This window comes from Venturia canescens, chromosome 2 (assembly GCF_019457755.1).
Source record: "Venturia canescens isolate UGA chromosome 2, ASM1945775v1, whole genome shotgun sequence".
Classification (NCBI taxonomy): domain Eukaryota; kingdom Metazoa; phylum Arthropoda; class Insecta; order Hymenoptera; family Ichneumonidae; genus Venturia; species Venturia canescens.
In genome coordinates this window covers 253,423-270,573 of record NC_057422.1, presented here as the reverse complement: position 1 = coordinate 270,573, position 17,151 = coordinate 253,423, and the positions used below count along the sequence as shown (strand labels likewise).

Genomic DNA, 17,151 nt, shown 5'->3' with positions numbered 1-17,151 from the left:
AATATAACCCTTCGCAAAAAATGCAAGAAACGTCTTCAAAAGACGAGGACTTGGCTGGCTTGGTGAGCTTTTTTTTCTGTCTGCTAATAAACTGCTACATTTCGAAAAATTTGTATTTCGATTTTTATGCCTCTTGGAGGCTGTGTCCGTTGTGCCCCGGAAAATTTTTTTGAAGAAATTCCGGAAACTAGGACCATGAATCAATGGTGGGACTCCGATATAGTGCGAATACGAAAAATACCCCAGCAGGATGAACCCAAAGTTGATTTTTTGCATTCCTCAAAAACATAACAGAAATGGGATATAACATTTGACTCATTTCTTTTCATTTACATCCAAGGAATGGAGCCTGAGTGGTCCCATTTCTTTCCCCATATTATCAAGTTGATAGTCGGAAACAGTCGATGGAACAGCTGCATTTTGAAAAATGGTGATTTTTCAATCTTGTTGTGCCCGTACATCGCACTCCTAAAGTAAAGAGTATATAAATTAAGCGTTCTCAGCATAAATGCATCGACGGCAAAATATCGATGTTCCCGAACGAGCGCATCGACCCTTGATGTCATCACCGAAACTTCGAGAAAGAATATCACGCCATATTGTCGCGAGAGGGGGAAAAACCCCCGAGTCTATAAATTTACCAACTAACCAAAATTCGACAGTCTTTGACGAGAATTGTAACGATTGGCCTCGAGGCAATAAAACCTCGAATTTTTAACTTCTTAAATAAACTTATTGTTAACTTGTTGTAAAAGTATCGAGTTGGAGTTCAGCTCTTTTGGCCTAAATCCCTTAAATCCTTTTCGGTTAAAGTCCTTGATAATTCCGTCCCTTCGCGACGGTCTTCGCGGACACAACAATTTTTATGCCTCGTAGAGGTTGTGTCCGTTTTGCCCCGGAAATTTTTTTTGGAAAAATTCCGGAAACTAGGACCATGAATCAATGGTGAGACTCAGATATAGTGCAAACACCAAATATACATATACCCCAACACGATGGACCCAAAGTTGGTTTTTTGCATTCCTCAAAAACATGACAGAAATGGGATATAAGATTTGACTCATTTTCTTTCTTTTACATCCGAGGAATGGAGTCTGAGTGGTCCCATTTCTTTTCCCATATTACCGAGTTGATATTCTATTCGGGAACAGTCGCTTGGAACGGTTGTATTTCGAAAAATGTCGGTTTTTCGATTTTTATGCCTCTGAGGGGCTGTGTTCGTTTTGCCCTGATTTTTTTTTTTACGAAATTCGGGAAACAAGGACTGGGCATCAATTTTGGGACTCAAAAATAGTTAAATGACCATATGCTCATCAATGAAACTTGCTTAAATCCAAGTTAAAAAGTGTCCATTTTGCCCCATACTACCCTATAGGGGAGACCGGGGCAAAACGGGATACCTAAGGAAATATTGAACTTTTCAAAAGTTTGGGAAGCTCTGTCTATTTTTTACTACCAAAAACTAAGAAATGTACTGGAATTCTTTTCAATTTTCAAAAAAAAAAAAAAAAATCCGAGGCAAAACGGGGTACCCCTCAAAAACTCATGAATTTCCTTTTACTATGATTTTAATTCAATGCACCTTGGGTGTATCTTACACCCGTAACCGAGTGCTTCCGACTTACCGCTGTATAAGCGTTGAAAGCGATATCAGCGCTTACATACAGCGCTCAAACGTAAGTCGAGCGCACGCTGTGAGCGCTCTCAGCGCTTACAACGCTCTAACGTACGTCGAACGCACCCTCTGTAATTCAATTCAAAATTAATGATATGAATAATAACGAAGATTGCCAATGTTTATTTTGTAAAAATTTGTATTCTTTATCCACTGAATCATGGATTCAGTGCCAAAATTGTGCAGAGTGGGCACATGATTCGTGTGCAGGTGTAACCACACATGATGGTCCGCAAACATATATCTGCAATTACTGTCGTAGACAGTAATCTGCGAGGCAGATTTACAAATACCTTTTGTATATCTGTGCAAAAACGTTTTCACTTTAAAAGCGATGTAAAAAAAAGAGAAATTTGAGAAAAACTAATTTTTTGAAAAAAAATGAAAATCCAAAAAAAACAAGACATTTTGGAAAAAATATGTTTTATGTTCTTTTCGGACTAGGATAAAAATTAAAAAAAAAAGACAAAAAAATTTCTCTCATTTTTCGGGTATCCCGTTTTGCCCCGGTATCCCCTATATATATTTGTATCCGGCGCGTTATTGGCTCATCTCACCCACAAATTCAACACATCGCGTAAGCTTTCATACCATATTCTACATAAGTACCGAAATAGACTTTGTGGGGTTGAAGCAGTAGAGCCTGCTGCTGCGGCTCGCAGAGGTGTTGTACACTTCCGGCTACCGAATTGCCATATTAGAGCTGAACAGGATATTGGTTCGATATATCGCGAGCATAATGAACCGTTTGTGATGAGAATCATAACTTCATTTTCTCAGTGTGCTTTGTCGTGAACGTTTGTGCTACAGTAAAAAATTATGAACCCATCAATTGATAACCGTGTATAATCATGGAGAGAAAATACCTAGGGGAGAGAGAAATATGGAGCAATAAAAACGGCGATGAACGACGCAATCGCAAAACATTCGCGATTTTATGAACGTAACGGTGAGTTGAGTTCTCATATTTCTGCGCTCTTTTACGAATAATTTCGTTTAACCACTATTTACGATTGAAATATATTTTCATTATCGAATTGTTCTTAGGCAATTCTGAGAGACCAAAGTCTCGGAATATCAACCGAGATTGACTAGGATCAATTTTCACCCAAATCGGTACCCCGGGGTTTTCGAGAGGTGGCTAATAATTATGCGCCCGCACATTTAAAATACAGACAAACAATATAAACGTAAAAAACATGTAATAACTCAGTTAGCGTTAATTTAGTTTTTCAAGCTTCGCGACGAAAACTATAGAATATACGCTCATATAGTCTAGTTAAATTTCTCATCAGGAGAAACTTTTTTTCGGCTAACAAAATTGTCATTCGATTTTCCCTGCTCCATTATTGGTTTCAAGAGCTTGAAACTACATAATGAGAAGAAAATTGAGGCGCGTTTTCGGGAAATGTGACTCCGATTCTTACAAGCTGCATCGTAGTTGTCTATAACTTGTAATGGAAATCCCGGGACTAACATGTGTCCGTTTCGACGAAAACAAAATTTGTTCAGGCGTACTGTTGGGGCAGAAATGGAAGAGAGTATGAGTGACATTGAGGTTCGAACGTAACTTTACGCAATTAGATCTTGGCGTTTCCGAGCTTCCCATTTATCTTGTGCCTAACAGCAACGAAAGCATCATCGCGATCAAGAGTTTCAACAAATCCGGGAGATGATTTGTTATTGGTGAAAAATATAGTGCGTGCAAAGAATTATTATATTGAACATTGATGGAGTTTGCTCGTTGAGCATCAAAAAAACTCTTGATACGGTTATATTGTTTCATTTCTTTCAATAAATCCTCCGTACAACTAGTTATCGCTTCATGAATTTAACCCGCTTCCATCTTTATCCCCTCTCTTCTTACTCTTCTACATGCTCTCCGTCGACCCTACTTTTTTGACGACCCGTTCCAATCATTGCCACTTATGATCGACACTCTTTCGGAGTCTTTCGCATTTTCGCCTTTCATAATTTTCGTCCCTTATTTCGTTTCTACATCCTCGGCGAGGTATGAAGCTTGACGCGCAAGTTTTGTAGCTGAGATGTCGGCAAGGATAACGCGACGAATGGAAATAGCAGGGGAAGGCTGAGTTAACCGTGCCACTTTTTCGCACAATAATATGAAAAGAAAGTTCTCCTTTCGGAGGCGGGGTAATGGCCTTATTCTCTCCTGGACAGATGAAAATTGAGAAACAAAAAAGTTAGATTGATTCAAGCAAATGTAGGTACACTGAGAAAAAAAAACATCATTGGAACAACGAAATGTGGCATTACAAGGTGCCAATGAAATATATGATCATCACGAGGTTAATCATAATTAAACGAATAAAATAGTTTTATTAGACCAAACCGCAGATTCATTCTCTCCGCAAACATTGTAGTTAAATAAAGAAAACTTTTCCGCAATAACATCAATTGCTATTGAATCAACAATTTTTTTTCTCAGTGTATATATATTGAAACGTTTCGATATTCGGGAGATGGTCAAAACGCGTCAAGCTACAGAGTTCGAAGAGGTCGCAATCGAAAGAAAAAAAATAATAAAAAATATGTCAACGTATAATATTCTCCGAAATGATATAGTTAATTAATTATTGAAGAAACAAATTTTGAAAATTTTCGAAAACAATTGGAAACGCTATCGCTCCGGTAAAGAGTCTCTGGCAGCAACTCGTCATATCTTATAAATGTACTTGTCTCAGAGTCGCTGCCGCGACTCTAGATTTCCCAAATATCAGAACTTAGGATTTTTTTAGATCCTCCTCTCTCACGTAGGAGGTGTTAGTGTGCAGTTTCGTGCACTGACCGGCGGATTTTTCTCGAAGCGGGTAAAGAGATCGAAAACGATCTATCGTGACGACGCCAGGCGAAGTGCAATGCTTTGGGAGTACGTCAGCGTACTCCCATTGTACAGATATACATTTTGTAAACATCTGACCGGGAAGATGTGCAATGCCTTGATGGTTGACGTTCTAAACTTCATATAAATGAGAGGTAATGTTCTATTGTATTTCGCGTCTCTTCCTTCAGATCACTGGTAGTACCCTTTCCTACTATTGGGATCTGACATGGAGGCGTGGCCAAGCTAAAAATGGTGCATACCGGGGTGCAACGTACATGTATGTGTCACATCTTCAAGTGACTTGTGCGTGTGTTAGTTGTCCATGTTGCACCCCGGTTGTAGTTCAAAATTTGACACCAGATGTCTCACGAATTTTGTCAGATCCCAATAGATAGCCCACATAGGTTTAAAGTAAACAAAAAAGGAGCGTCACTCTCGGGTCTCCCTCCGGTTCGTCTCCGATACTTACGTCATTCCTTTTCTTGTGCAGAGCGCACAAACAGGTTAAAAATTGTCTGTGACTAGAAAAGTCGAAAATGGGACGCAAGAGAAATCGCGAGGAAGATCCAACGGAGGAACGAATACGAAGGTTGGAGAAAAAACTCAAAAAATACAAGCGAAAACATTGTCGCAGTCGACGTAAGTAAAAGTCGTTTTGTTCTCTCTTTATACGTGTGCAACGCAAATACGAGGCGTTGCGAATTGACAAGAGTCAGAAAGACACCTACAAGGAAACATGAGTTTTTTATCGGACAAGAGTCCTTCCTCTCGTAAAGGGGTAAAAAAATCGGGCTAGCCAAGAGGCTATATAAGCCTGTAAGGTTATGAACACCTTGAATTGCCTTCGCCGATGAGACACGAGTCTCTTCGAGCGGACGAGTGAACAAGCGTTGTGTTAAGCCACGTAGAGATAAAATATATTGCAATAACAATAAAATGCCTTAAGACACGAGTCCAAGAAGGTACTTTGGTCAAGTACATAGCTGTCCAGGATATGAATCCAATGATGTAGTGACAGAAGGGTAACGGCCAAATTCTGGTCTCTCCTTATAATGTTACAGGTCGCTCAAGTTCTAAGAGCTCATCGGAGTCATCGTACTCGGACAGCAACTATGACGATCGACATCGTGAACGGAGCTACTCAAAAAGCCGTGACAGATCACGATCGGTCAGCATTATAGCAGCAAGGACAGCAGAAGAACGAGAAAACAGTCCTAGATCGGTAACACCTTCTCAGACACAGGCGTTGGTACAGGATAATAGGGAAACTGTTTTACTGACCGTCGGGCAAGATGCAGGATCGGCTACATCACCAGGGACAGTAGAAACGGTAGTTGCAACAGCAACAATAAACGAAGAAAAGCAAACGGTTGAACTAACACAAGCCGTCCTCGAGGCCATTGGGAGACGTCTAAACCCTGACAAACCACAGGGACCATCTATCCAAGAAGAGATAGCACTACGAGTATTAGAAATAATTGAAAATGGATTACCAAGCGAGGAACAAAAGGACCTCCTAAAGAAATATGCGACCCCCAAAAATTGTCCAAAGATAAACGCTCCAGCTCTAAACTTGGTGATGAAGGTATGTCTACCCGAAGGAGCCGTGAACAGAGACGGTCGAATGATCGAGAAACAGATCAAGTTAATAGCCGCATTGTCGGCTCTCACACAAGCCCTATCGCAGGTAATAAAACGCACTGACGCCGATTTATCATTTATAAGTGCAGTCAGCGATGCCGCAAGACTAATTGCAGAGGTACATCGAGACGAATCTCTCACGCGGAGAGCACTTGTCCTGGCTAACCTTAATCCAGATCTAAAAGAAGCGTTAAACATAACAAAGATTGGAGCACAATTGTTCGAAACAGATATCGAAGAACAAATAAAGATTGCCAAGACGCTGGAACGAACGAGTAAAGAATTGAAAACTAAAGAATGATCATCAGTCAAGTCTTCAAAAAACGGGGAGGGCCCGTCCCGAACGAGAACATGGAAACCACAGTTCAGAGGGGGCGGGCAGATTGCATACGTCAGTGGGTTTAATGTATACGAGTACAACATTAGTGGCATCATAACATTCCTCACAGAACATTTTCAGAGGGGAATAAGTTACGGATCGATTAATAGTTATCGATCGGCACTATCGCTCTTGTTGGGGCCCGAAGTGGAGGAAAATCCAATCGTTAAGCGTTTTTGTAAAGGAACGGCAAATAAACTGTCACCAAAACCACGATATAATGACACTTGGGATCCGAATGTGGTCTTAGATTTTCTGGATCAATGGCCACACAATGAAGAACTCTCACTTAAACAACTTTCCATGAAAACTGCCATACTACTCGGTCTAACAACTGGACACAGAATGCAGACCCTTGCCGCAATAAATATACATGATGTTACGAAACGGAAGAATAAAATCGAGATAAAAATACCAGCAAGAATTAAGACGTCTCATAAACAAAGAAAACAACCGACGTTAATACTTCCGGTGTACATGGAAAACCCTAAAAATTGTGTAGCCACGACGCTCCAAAATTATTTAGAAAGAACCAAGGATATTCGACAAGATTTTGAAAAATTATTCCTTTCTTATCGCAAACCGCATAAAGTCAATATCAACTCAGTCAATCAGTAGATGGATTAAAAAACTACTAGATCTATGCGGAATTGACACCAGCATTTTTACAGCATGTAGCACGCGACATGCGTCCACGTCATCAGTAAAACGAAGTGGCTTCAACATAGACGTGATAAAAAAGACGGCAGGCTGGACTGAAGCGTCCATGACGTTTACATGATTCTACGATCTAGAGATCGTAAAGGATAATACTATATTCACCACAACTGTATTGGGAAAAAGTTAAAGAAATAAATCACCAATAATTATTCAACGACGCGACACAGACAATTTATGAAAATACGTGCCATACTCTAAACATCTACCAGTGATCTGAAGGAAGAGGCGCGAAATACAATTAAGATTGAACTTCACTTAAGGTAAGTTCGTTTAATCTTTCAATTATTTCTTTTGTTTCAGTACAATTTTGGTAGGTGAAAGGAGGAGGAAGAAGGAAAGGTTGGGAGCCTTATAGACGTACGGTGATGCTTCGCTGAAGCGATAGCACTCCATCCGTCGCTCTCTGACAGATTCTCGTGAAACGAGAACTCGTGGTCAAGAGATAAGGTTGTCCCGTTACAATACTAGCAGTTGATCGAGCATGAATAGGGCAAGTAATATCGCGGAAGGATAAAAAAAAATGAAAGATGAGTCAAGTCTACGAGAGGAAATAATTGGGCAAGTCTCGTCGTTGATGTATATCGTAGAGCAGGGGTGACTATTGCTGTCGGCGTTCGATCTCTGGCAAGCTTCGCATAAAAAGAAATCTTTGACTCTGCGAATTTGCATGTGCGTCATTGTTTTGGGACGATTCGTTGGTTTTATATGACAATACGTAAGACAAGCAGCAGGAAGTTCCCAAGTAATTCAGGAAATGTCTCGAGGGATAGCTTTTATCCATACCCCTCATCGCAAAACAATATCAGTGCTTATAAATCAGACAATTTCGTTTTATCGATTGCTCATTGTTACGCGTCACAAACACAAATGTGAATAACAATTTTACAGATTTCATATTTCGACCAAAAGAATTTCCTCGATAATGATTCGTTTTGATTTGGTTTTTTTTTCTTTTCCTTTTTTTCCGCACCGCAGAACTTCGCCGCATGCATTTTATGAGGAATTACTTATATATGCTTACCTGGCTAGGTTTACATCTGAAGGCTGGCTGGTATCTCCGCCTCATTCTGCGAGGGCAGCATACGCAGAGAATTCTGGCAAAAGCTCTGTAATCAATGATAAACGTACGTATTCAATAGATTATAGTCGACGAATGTGTTGCCAAATGCGCAGCCAAATTGTGCGCAATAATGACTCGCTGCTGCCGCCTCTATGGTTGTCAATCAACCGAGTAGGTAATACTTTTTCTCGTTTGTTCGAATACTAAAAAAATAGCATGCTTTTGTAGTGGAAGGCTGAATCGTGTGAAATTCCGTATTGGAATGGAACATTGGTTTTCCGTACGCGATACCGCTGCTCTCAGCACGCCCTATCCGATATAATGTTTTCTTTTTTTTCATATCACGCATATCCCCATCACCCGTTGTACGAAGACGACGAGAGTATATTCTTATAACAAATTTACACGCGAATAAATACATTTCACGATCGTATATAGGTATATATACAGGGTGGCCCATTTTAACTTTGTCATTTTATATCTCGAAAACTAAGCGCTTCCGATGAAGATTTTTCGGACAAAATTGACAGGGTTTGGTGGAGGACGTCTAGCGCCGTTAGCAGTTTTGATCTTCAGTAATTGCCTCAAAGTCATTTGAAGGTCAACTTTTTTTTTTTATAGAAACTACATATTTTTTTATCGTAGATTCGTATTTTGTATTAGAAAAAAGTAACTTTTACCTGACAAAGTTTTTGCAAAAATTTCAAATTCACATCGAAAATTGATATTCCACGTTTTGGAGAAAAGTATCACCCACTCGCTTCACTGCTTCACCGTCAGCATCGGCGTTACCCAGTGTACACCACGTGGAGGTTGTTGATCGTATTTTACACACCATTTGGCCCCGAGGAGGACCGTTTGTTTTTTCAACGCCTGTTACTGCTTGATCTAGCGCATTTCGTGTTCAAAATAGCCCCCATTGCAATGGATGCACAGGTTAAGCCCATGTCGGAAATTAATAATCATTTATCTGATGGTGTTGGCATTGATGGCATTGATGGCATTGTACACGCTCTTCCAATCCGCTCCATCGTATCCACCCGTGTGGTCGGTGCATTTTTGAAGACCGTGTTTTTGAGGCAACTCCACAGAAAATAGTCCAGTAGACTGAGATCAGGTGATCTTGGGGGCCATACAACCGGTTCTCCTCTTCAGATCCAACGATTTGGGTATTAAATATATATCTATGAAGTTCCGCACTCTTTTTTTTTTATTAAGGGTTTTGAGCACCATCTGGCTGCCTATGCTATCCTTCCGGTACAAGCATTCTCAAACCAACTAACGATACATCAGCTTATATTACAGTTCCCAGTTCGTTGACAATAGTTTACATGTTCTCGTTTCCTTAAATCTATACGGCTGTTAAGTTTAGCTATTTCGTTATAGTACAGTATCACATTTCTCAGATAGTATGAATAAGTAATGCGTCGTACAATTCCTTCTTTCTTATATCTAGAGATACAGGTGTAAATATTATAATATATACCAAAATAAATCAGTATGGGCTTCATATTCTTAGACCTATACTGCTAATAAATTTGACTATCACCGAAATTATTTTCCCCCGATTTGTGAGCCAGTACTGTAGCAACAGTGTATGGTGGGTATATATTTGCTTTTATTAGCTCGGAGTTTAGTTCTTTTCGTTCGTCTTTGTATACCTCACACTGCCAGAATATGTGATTGGGAGTATCTTGATACTCACCGCAAATGCATTTGTCGTTTGGTACTATATTCAATCTATTCAGACTGTAATTGAGTGAGTTGTGGTTGCTTCTTATTCTATTTAATAAAACTATCACTTTTCTCTTCAATTTCCATCTTTCATACCAGGGCTTCGAGTCATATTAAAAAAATTCTTTGAAATAGGTGGACCCTTTAAATTGCCTAGTTTCCCTGTACAGATCGTACTGTTCATTCTTTAATTCCAATTTAAATTTATGGTTGAAGAAATCCGAATAAGGTGCTAGTAAATGAGAGTCCTGACCCTCTCTAATTGCAGCTTTTGCTGCTAGATCGACGGTTTCATTAAACGCTATTCCTACATGCGCAGGAATCAAAAAGAAATTTACTTTGATTTTTCTTTAATCCAGCTTCCACGCGATTTCTTTAATTTGGAGAATTAAATGCGATGTTTTTGTGTCTGTATACAGAGATTTGCACGCCATTAACACACTGCGTGAGTCGGAGAAGATGAGCGCTTTGTTTGTTTGTAATTCATCTATAATTTGTAAGGTTTCTAGTGTGGCCATAGCTTCTGCAGTGAAAATTGACGCGTTGGATGTGATCCTTTTTTTCAGAAGTGCTTCGTTTTTAACTCTGTAAATGGCTTACCCAACAAAGTTCTCGTCTCCCATTTTCGAACCGTCCGTAAAAAACGTTTCGGTATGTTTGATTTGCCCGTGAAAAATTGATAGAAATTGTATTTGTGGGGCCACCGATTCCTGTAGTTCTAATCCTTCTTTATATGAAATCTGCAGACGGTATATTGTTGCTTGAAAATCTGTGATACAGAAGTACGGTGTTTCGAAGGTAGCTATGGTGTGTGCAAAGGTTTCTATTTTTTCAAAGCATTCTAGAAGGATCGTTTTCCGGATGTTTGTGACCAATAGTGGGTCTTCGTATCGCGTACTCATATTCTGTAGTATCTCGATCAGCGGGTGTTTTTGATCAGACATTGTTTTTGCTATATTTCGTTTGCATAGGTATTTTTTCCGAGCTGATAATTGTGGTTCTCGAGATTCTGCCAACAGGATGTTTGTTGGTGTGGAGTTTCTAAGTCCAAGAGCGATTCTAATAGCCCTATATTGCATCCGATCCAATTTAGTTAATAACTTTTCCTCTCCCGTATCTACAATAAACCCTGCGTATTCAATCCGCGATCTAATTAATGCTCTATATATTTTCATGAGAACTGTGGGGTCTGCCCCCCACCAAGTATGCCGCAAACAGCCAATTATTTTGAAAACGTTCTGGCATGCCTGAACTACATTGGTAATATGTGAGCTCCACTTCAAGTTATACTGTAAGGTAACTCCCAGAAATTTGACTTCCGTAATCGGTTTGATTCTAATTTTGTTGATATTTATAGAAAGACCATTTAGTGTTGCGAAATTTCCTTTAGAGAAAATGACTAGTTTACATTTGTTTAGCTCTAACTCAAGGCCGCTATTCGCAAGAAAAGCTTTGATTTTTTCTATGGACGTCTCCACCGTTGCCAGCCCTAATCAGATTGGATTAACTTTTGAATATACCGCGATATCATCTGCAAACTGTAACATGTCGCAATCGTCATTTATTACTTTTTCCAACTCAATCGTATACAGATTATACAATAAGGGACTTAAAGCACTGCCTTGAGGCAAGCCTTTGAATGTCTTTTGCGAGTGAGCGACCGGCTAACCTGACATTAAGTATTCTTTCAGATGTTAAATTATAAATAAAGTACAAAAGATTCTCCGAATCCGATTTTTCTGAATCCGAACTGAGTATACCCCAGCAACTACTTTTTTTCCAGCCACCAACTTAACCGGACGTTAATCATTTTTTCTAGGATCTTAGCTAAACAAGGCGCCAATGATATAGGTCGAAATTTTCCTGCTTCGGCTTTAGGTATGAAGAAGATCAAGTAGTTTCTCCACTCTTCTGGGAATTCCTGGGATTGAAGGATGTCATTGTACAAAGTCAATAAATATCTCTTGGTTTGTATTTTAAAGTGTTAGATTAGATTATAATCAATTCCATCCAACCCGGGTGAAGAGTGGGGTTTCGTTGACCCAATTGCCTTTTCTAATTCCCCCAATGAGTATGGATTATCTAAGACTGTTACTGGTTATTCGCTCGTGAATATCGGTTTTCTAACTTTTGCCCACGGTGAGCATAGACTTGCTATATTGTTTTCAATTTCCTTGACTTTCTGTTCACTATCTGTTCGCTCATGTGGAGTTGTATTTGCCCATCTGTTCTTGAAACACTTGATCTTTTTCCATATGTACGTGGAATTAGTAAATATATTCAACCCTTGGTAGAAAGTAACAAAATTCTCTTTTGTGCTTCCTCATCGAGGAAGCTTTGTGACGATGAAAAATTTTTTTTTCCAGTTTTCAATGTCAATGTGCTCAAAATGTTCCAAAACATCGAAAAATCCTATCTAGAAAAAATGTCCGGATGTGTGTGTGTGTGTGTGTGTGTGTGTGTGTGTGTGTGTGTGTGTGTGTGTGTGTGTGTGTGTGTGTGTTGTGGCACTGCAAAATTCAAACGCTTATAACTCGGAAACGGTTTGAGATACAGGGCTACCGTTTTGCACAGATGTTAATCTATACAAGCTCTTCACTCTCTGTTAATTTTGTCAGAATTTGTAAAAAATTACGAATCTGATGACGTTTTGAAATTTTCATAAAAAGGGTGTCGACGCTCTAACTTTCGAAAATTTAGAGATTTATTAATAATTTTTTTTTTTTATAAATAGACTATCATAATAGGAAGGTTGGTATTGAATTTGGGGAATATCGGTTGAGCGGTTCAAATTTTATGACATTTTGAATTTTACGAAAATATGAGTTTTTCAAAAAATCGTCCAACCGCTTCAATTTTTGAAAATTTTATAAGATATTGTGTACAAGTCTGTACTTCCTCTATACTTTCCAGCAAAGTTGTCGGAATTTTCTTTAATTTCAATGTAAATAGAAAAACGATGTTTTTTCTGATGGCTCGTCATTTAGTTTTTTTTTATGAATTTAAACAAAGAGATAAATTAAAGTTCGTAAAAGAAGGTAGAGAAAATACATCTATTCCTTGTATACAAAAAAATGCTGCAAATTAAAATTTGCAAATTGCTTCCTCAAGATGGTCAAGATGCACGATGCTCGAAGCTTCCTCTATGAGGAAGCCAAAATGAAAAATATAGCATCCCATAGAGTAAGCTTTGAGCATCGTGAATCTTGACCATCATGAGGAAGCAATTTGCAAATTTTTTGCCTCCTTAAACGTGTATTTAGCTTGCCCTTCTTTCCTTTTGAATTCCATGAAATCCTCTCTAGTACCGGTACGCTTAAACTGGTTTAGTGCTTCTATTCTAGTTCGCTTTGCCACTTCGCACTTTTTGTTCCACCCCGGGCTCATCGGTCCTGCAACACGTGTATTTTGTTTTCTGTTCGAGTAGTTTGTTTTATGCCCTGGGATGGCACAGCGTATACTTTCATATATCATCTCGACAAAGCAAAAATACCGTACAATGGCTGACATAATCTCAGCATTTTCCTTTTCGCTTTCTTTTTCTACCATTGACTCTAGCTTATCAGAGAAGTTTTCCCATGATATTTTGGTTATCGGATAAATTCTGGTCCTCTTACCCCATCCGTCTTCGATTACTCGCCAACTATACACGAGTGCCAATTCTTCATTGACCATTGCTAAATCTAAACATGACTGTGTGCCAAAAGGATGCGATATAAATGTTGGGGTGTCATTGTTCAATAATATTATATTCTTTTCTTCTATACAGTTTTCTAATATTTTCTCTGTAGCGCACGTCAAATTGCTACCCCAGCTCGTATTATGGGTATTGAAATCCCCTGTGACCAAAAATTTGTCGTATCGAGAGAAGGAATCGAAAAATCTTTTCCAAGCTCTCAGACTGATATTTTTATTCGGAGGTCTATAACAACCCAGAATTAATATGTCTCAGAAGTAATATGTGAGACAACACAACGTTTTTTAGCTTCATCAAAAGATACATTGTCATATGCCATTATCTTGTTGATTCATTGATGTTCAATGAAAATTTTACATTGTGGATCAGTGCTTCGGTGTTCTTCGTTACAGTTAATGCACTTAGGAGCTTGTGAGGAGAGGCAGTGGCTCAGTGGTAACGGGTCCGGCTCCCACCCAGCGAGCCTGGGTTCGATTCCCGCCGCCGACACCAATGGATTTTTCTAAGTGTCCCAAGCTGTGTACTCTCTGTGGTTCTGAACCCACGTAAAAAAAGTAGGTCCACAGTGTGTGTAGTGGAAAAAACAAAAACAGTGGGAAAGAAAAAATGAATAGTGGAAATATATAAAATAGAGGAAATACAGGAAGCACACCATGTAAAAACCCGACAAGGGTATGCATGTAAAACTCCACTACTACTACTACTACACTTAGGAGCTTGTGTTTGACATGATGCCCCTTCATGTTATCATTCCCACAATTTTCGCATTTTGGGTTGTTTTTGCAGAATTTCTGGATATGTCCAATCTTAAAGCAGTTCATACAAAGACGAACTTTGCTCACGAACGGTTTCAAATCAAATATGCATCTCCACATAATAACGTTTCTTGGAAGAATTTGGTTTTTCAAGGTTACAAATACCGTTTCTGTGTTGATATACTCAACCTTATTGTTCACCAATGATCGTTTGGTAAACCTGTAGGTATCCACTGCTACTAGCTCTCTGTTTTCGGCATTGATTGTTCCAATGACCTTGTTACTGCTCATGTCTTGTGGAATTCCTCTGATTATTGCTTTCCGAAAAACCTTGTACCATGGCATTGTTGCGACGTACTGGTCCCCAGTTAATCTTGTGTTCTTGCTTAGAGCATTTGCGTCTGTGTATTTCTTAAATGAAACTATGAATTTGTTACGACCATTCCTGGTAATCGTGGCATAGTTAATTCCGTATTTCATCAGGGCTCTGGCTGTCGCGCCTAGGGATCGATGCGATTCGTCCGTGCACGTAAGGTGGATAAACGGACCTAGATTCGTGCTGTCATATTCTTGCACTAGCTTTTTTCTCTGTATCGGTATGGACGAGCCGTTTGAGCTTGTTTCTTCTATTGCTTTTTTGCCATTGATTTTGTTTCTTTTTTGGCTTTTCTTTCCTTCTCCCTCCGACGTCATCGCTGACATATTCTTGAGGATATCTTTGCTGTTCCCTACTTCTTTGTGTAGCTCTAACAACGAGGATTTTATCGTTTCATCATCTTCGTCTTCTTGTCGATATCGCTTACCGGGTCTTGTATCTAAGAAATCAGTATGGTCAGTTTCATTATACGTATCTTTCATTGAGTTGAAATTGATATCGTTTCGTATCCCATCCTTTGACTGTGAAAACGCCATTTATCCTTTTGTTTTGCTGAAACCACATCTGCTGTCGGATGTTCAACGGAACGTTTTCAAAGTAAATTGGAAGATGGTGCTGAAGCAAATGTAAGTATATCTCACCATTGATCGGACAATTGAAAAAATGTGCCTCGGTAATTTGATCGTTGACGATCCCTATCCAAGTGATGAGACTCCAGCGATATTGATTGCCGATTTCTCTATTCCAATGAGGGTTCTCTGGTGACCAATAATGGGAGTTGTGTCGTTTTAGACAACCAGTATTGTGAAAGGTTGCCTCGTCGCTAGAGGAAACTTGAGAGAAGAAATGTTCATCTTCATCCAATTGTCAGATTGCCCAGCGACAAAATTCAAGTTTTCGAGCGTAGTCTTGAGTACCCAATTCCTGTAGCAGGTGGATACGATAAGGACGGTATCGGACGGAGCGTAAGATTCGCTGAACCGTAGATCACGGTATTCCGAGTTGTCGTAGTATTGCGCGAGTGCTCATATGTGGATCCACGTGAACCATTCCCAAAATAGCAACAAGTCGTGGGTCATTTCCGTTCACGTTCTAATTTCTTCCTCTCTGACGAACAAGTGTATTGCTACGAGATCGTCTCTCAATGTTTATGATTTCTTGATAAGAAGGGTGATGGCGACCATGCATAGGCGTTGAGCATAAAGAATAGCTGCTTGTCGGTCAACCCTACAACATTCACCAAGCGTCAGTAAAATGTTGACTACCTCATAAGTATCGTAATTAGTTATTGGTTGAATCTTACCACTGACTTTTCCAAGTTCGGCTTAACACCATCTTAAAACAATATTCACGCGAATCCAAAAAGCGTTATCGCACTTATATGGATAGGAATAACAGTGAAAGTGTTTTGTGAACGAGCGCTGAGTTTTACAAGTAAATCGGACCAGCATGAAAATCGGTGATTACCAATTTCAGACATGGGCTCAACCTGTGCAACCAGAGCAATGGAGGCCATTTTGAACAAAAAATGCGCTACATCAAGCAGCAACAGGTGTTAAAATAACAAACGGCCCTTCTCAGGGCCAAGTGGTGAGTAAAATCCGATCAGTAACCTCCACGTAATGCACACTGGATATAACGCCGATGTCGACGGTGAAGAGTGATAGTTCAGACATTAATCAACAATTGGAGCTACGCTAGCGAACCGAATGGGAGATACTATTCTCTAAAACTTACATATATCAATTTTCGATTTGAACTTGAGATTTTTGCAAAAACTTTGTCAGACAATAGTTATTTATTTTCTAACACAAAATACGAATCTGCGATAAAAAAATATGTAGTTCCTATCAAGAAAACAAAGTTGACCTTCAAATGACTTTGAGGCAATAACTGAAGATCAAAATTGCTAACGTCGTTAGACGTCCCCCGTCAAACCCTGACAATTTTGTCCGAAAATTTTTTCATCAGAAGCGCTTAATTTCCAAGATATTAAAATGACCAAAATTAAAATGGGCCACCCTGTATATATTTGCATAAGTAAATTACAATAATAGTGACACACGTTGCATGCAGCAGCGGCAACGACATCCCCGGAAGTTTGACGCGCATTTATGGCGACATTCGTCCTATTTCAGGGCTCTTGGGTCGATTGTCGCTCGCTACCAAAGTAGCAATGTATTACACTGAGGAGAAAGCTGAACGGCCAAAACGGACGTTGTGCCATGCAACCTGATTCTTTTCATTCATGCGTGTGAATTTTCCTTCT

The 17,151-nt window shown here is 39.4% G+C and overlaps 1 protein-coding gene across 7 annotated transcripts in view; it reads right to left on the bottom strand.

The window, feature by feature from the left end:
- Dop1R2 (dopamine receptor 2) overlaps positions 1-17,151 on the bottom strand; it is an 85,147-nt gene that overhangs the window by 1,809 nt on the left and 66,187 nt on the right. For all 7 annotated transcript variants that reach the window (XR_006259920.1, XM_043411361.1, XM_043411362.1 and 4 more), the window contains one exon: positions 8,282-8,366. Coding sequence is in view for 6 of the 7 variants with exons in the window: in XM_043411361.1 (XP_043267296.1) it covers positions 8,282-8,366 (85 nt within the window). In the remaining variant the exon portion in view is untranslated. The remainder of the gene's footprint in view (positions 1-8,281; positions 8,367-17,151) is intronic.